The sequence below is a fragment of the Priapulus caudatus genome, unplaced genomic scaffold (assembly GCF_000485595.1).
Source record: "Priapulus caudatus unplaced genomic scaffold, Priapulus_caudatus-5.0.1 Scaffold707, whole genome shotgun sequence".
Taxonomy (NCBI): domain Eukaryota; kingdom Metazoa; phylum Priapulida; class Priapulimorpha; order Priapulimorphida; family Priapulidae; genus Priapulus; species Priapulus caudatus.
The window spans coordinates 11,628-14,390 of NW_014577768.1; the positions used below are offsets into that span (position 1 = coordinate 11,628).

Genomic DNA, 2,763 nt, shown 5'->3' on the forward strand with positions numbered 1-2,763 from the left:
CTCTCTCTCTCTCCCTGTCTCTCTCACGCGCGCTCTCTCTTTCTTTCTTTCTCTCTCTCTCTATCTATCCATCTCGCTAGTGCTCTCCTGCGTTTTTTTCTCGTGCGCGCCCTCTTTCTCTCGCTCTCCCTCTGTGTCTTTCTCTCTCTTCCTATTTCTCCACCCACCACCCTTCTCTATCGCTCCCTATTGCTCCTTACTCCCTCCTTTCTGTCGATCTTCATCTACATTTTCCTCTCTATGCATACAATGCTCTCTTTGTCTGTCACCATAGAACTACTAACAAACTATTGTCATAATGCCCAGCGAAGCAGCCGTGGTTTCTCAGCACATAGTATACACAGTAAAACAGCGAGTAATCAGGACGATGGGGACACGACAAAGTGGCACTCGGGGTATATTTATGAAATACTTACAGTCATTCCGATACTGTAAGCGCGTGCTTACGCTACAGATAATACACGTATATCAAAGCAACACTGTTCGCCCCTCACAGCAGTAGCGTTACACCGATCTACACCCCATAGCAGTAACCAAGACATTTTTATATGAAATGGAATGTGCTATCACGGAATGTTAATAAAATGGATATCACTTTAGTGCAAAATTACGTAAGGCTTGCATGTAAATCATAGCACAGTGTCAGCGTCATCGACACCATATAACCCCATTCTAGGAACACGGTCTACATTATTTGTCGCCACCATCGGCTATGGTTCACCCGATATTAGGGATCTTCACCTCCGCAGACGTCCACGTATCCGCGTGTTACTGCTCTTTCACTTAGTTATTGCAAGGCTCTCTCGTGCTTTGATCTTCTTGACGAATTCGGTCGCGTCTTTATCCCAGGTTCTGAGTTCCAGCACTTGGAACGGTCCGCTCACTGAAAGAACGAAGGCTAAATTAAAACTGTTAATCGATCACAAAACATACCCTACATGCAACATCGAGCGATCAAATAAAGGGAACGTCAAAAGGAAAAGCGAGTAACTCACAAAATAAAAACGTAAAATAACAAATAAAATTATCAGTAGCAAAAATAAGGAGATACACACTACCTAGGCTCGGTTTTCGCTTTCGCTTAGGAATTATTTCTGTAAAAGAAATGACAAGGCAAGTTTTAAACGTAAAACACAAGAACAAATTAAATTACTTGCTGGGTGGCGCCAACAACCACGTGATAGAATTTTTAACGCATATATATATATATATATATATATATATATAGATATATATATATATATATATATGTGGAAGTGGTCATACAGATTGGTTATACTGTCAACCTTGTTACAAAATTACAACCAAGTTTACAGAATAGTGCTCGCGTACAGTAGTAACATCTACACGTACAAGAAATCATGTACCTTTTTACTGTAATACATACCAACGTAGCCGCTCTTGTATAAACAGCGGGGTTATACACAAAAACACTTTCTCCACTAAAAGCGCCGCAACCTTTATTACTAAAATGGTACTAAATATATTAAATAACTTTAATAATCCATCGAAAAAAAAATTGTTTTATATAATAATCATATCTGTATATAAAGGGAATCATATAACAAGTGATAGCCTATTGCAGAGTTCGTAGAGTTGGGCCATTACCAATATACTTTGTAACCTTCTCATGACGCTTGCCACCAGTTGTCCCCTTCTCGGTGGGAGCAGCACCCGCACTAGTTTGCCATTTTTGTAATATTTACAGTACGTTACACTGTGATTTTATTGAACAGCCGGGACAAGCTGTGGCTAACTTTTGTAGCCCACCCAGAATGATAACACTAGTGGACTCTGTTTCAGCATTAACTTGTTTGCCGTCGAAATCAACCGCACCCACAAACTCAGACGGCATTCAAAATTTAAACACAATTCAAGTTCTAAAATGTTAACCATTATTAAAGCACGCACTTATTCCTGCGCTCGATTTAATACATCTATCAAATCAGAAAACACAGCCTGTTCTGCTAGCATCTATGACAAAATTAATACGACATACGCATATACGCTCTCCTATGACACTATTTGTCATAGGAAGATCCTTCCTATGGCAAATATAATTGTATGCGTTGTGCGCATCATACGAGTTTAGGAGCGCTATTATAAACGCAAGCATCGAATTTCAGCTGTAAAGCGGAACGAAGTTGACTCGCCAATATTTGTCCTAGAAAGAATCTTCCTATGACAAAATTAAATATAGTGTCATAGGAGAGCGTATATGCGTATGTCGTATTTGTCATAGATGCAAGCAGGACATGTTGGAAAACAGCAGTATGTAAATCATGACTTCATTAGCAACAGTTAAGCAATCAGCAACATTAACAGCAACAATATTAATATCAAGCATAGCGTCTTTCAAAGAAGTTGCTATTGAAAACATGTTGGGTGAGCGCACTAAAAAGGTACTTATTTGCGTACTAATCCATGTGAATGCCGTCAATACCATAGTCATACAACACGTGCAAAAGAATATCATAACAACAAGATATTACGTGGCCGATTGACTGCCATTTCGATCAAATTTGTATGATGAACACACATTACAAACACTTTTCACAAGCTGTCATAAACTTTGAATGGAGACTAAATGAATTTTCATTTAACCGAGTACATCAAAAAGCAGACGCTCATCTCATATATATATATATATATATATATATATATATATAGTAGTAATAATAAGTAAAGTAAGTACGTAGTAGTACGAGTGTCTTCGTTCGTTACGTTCCGTAGTAGTAAATAAAATTAAGTTAACGTTGGTAC

At 38.4% G+C, this 2,763-nt stretch overlaps 1 protein-coding gene across 5 annotated transcripts in view; it reads right to left on the minus strand.

The window, feature by feature from the left end:
- Window positions 1-126: 126 nt before the first annotated feature.
- LOC106812963 (BAI1-associated protein 3-like) overlaps window positions 127-2,763 on the minus strand; it is a 23,336-nt gene continuing 20,699 nt past the window's right edge. For 4 of the 5 annotated variants that reach the window (XM_014816990.1, XM_014816988.1, XM_014816986.1 and 1 more), the window contains 2 exons: window positions 1,059-1,094; window positions 127-883 (listed from right to left, as the gene is read on the minus strand). In XM_014816990.1, the coding sequence (XP_014672476.1) occupies window positions 780-883; window positions 1,059-1,094 (140 nt within the window). In that variant the 3' untranslated portion in view covers window positions 127-779. The remainder of the gene's footprint in view (window positions 884-1,058; window positions 1,095-2,763) is intronic. The other variant, XM_014816989.1, reaches the window with a different exon arrangement.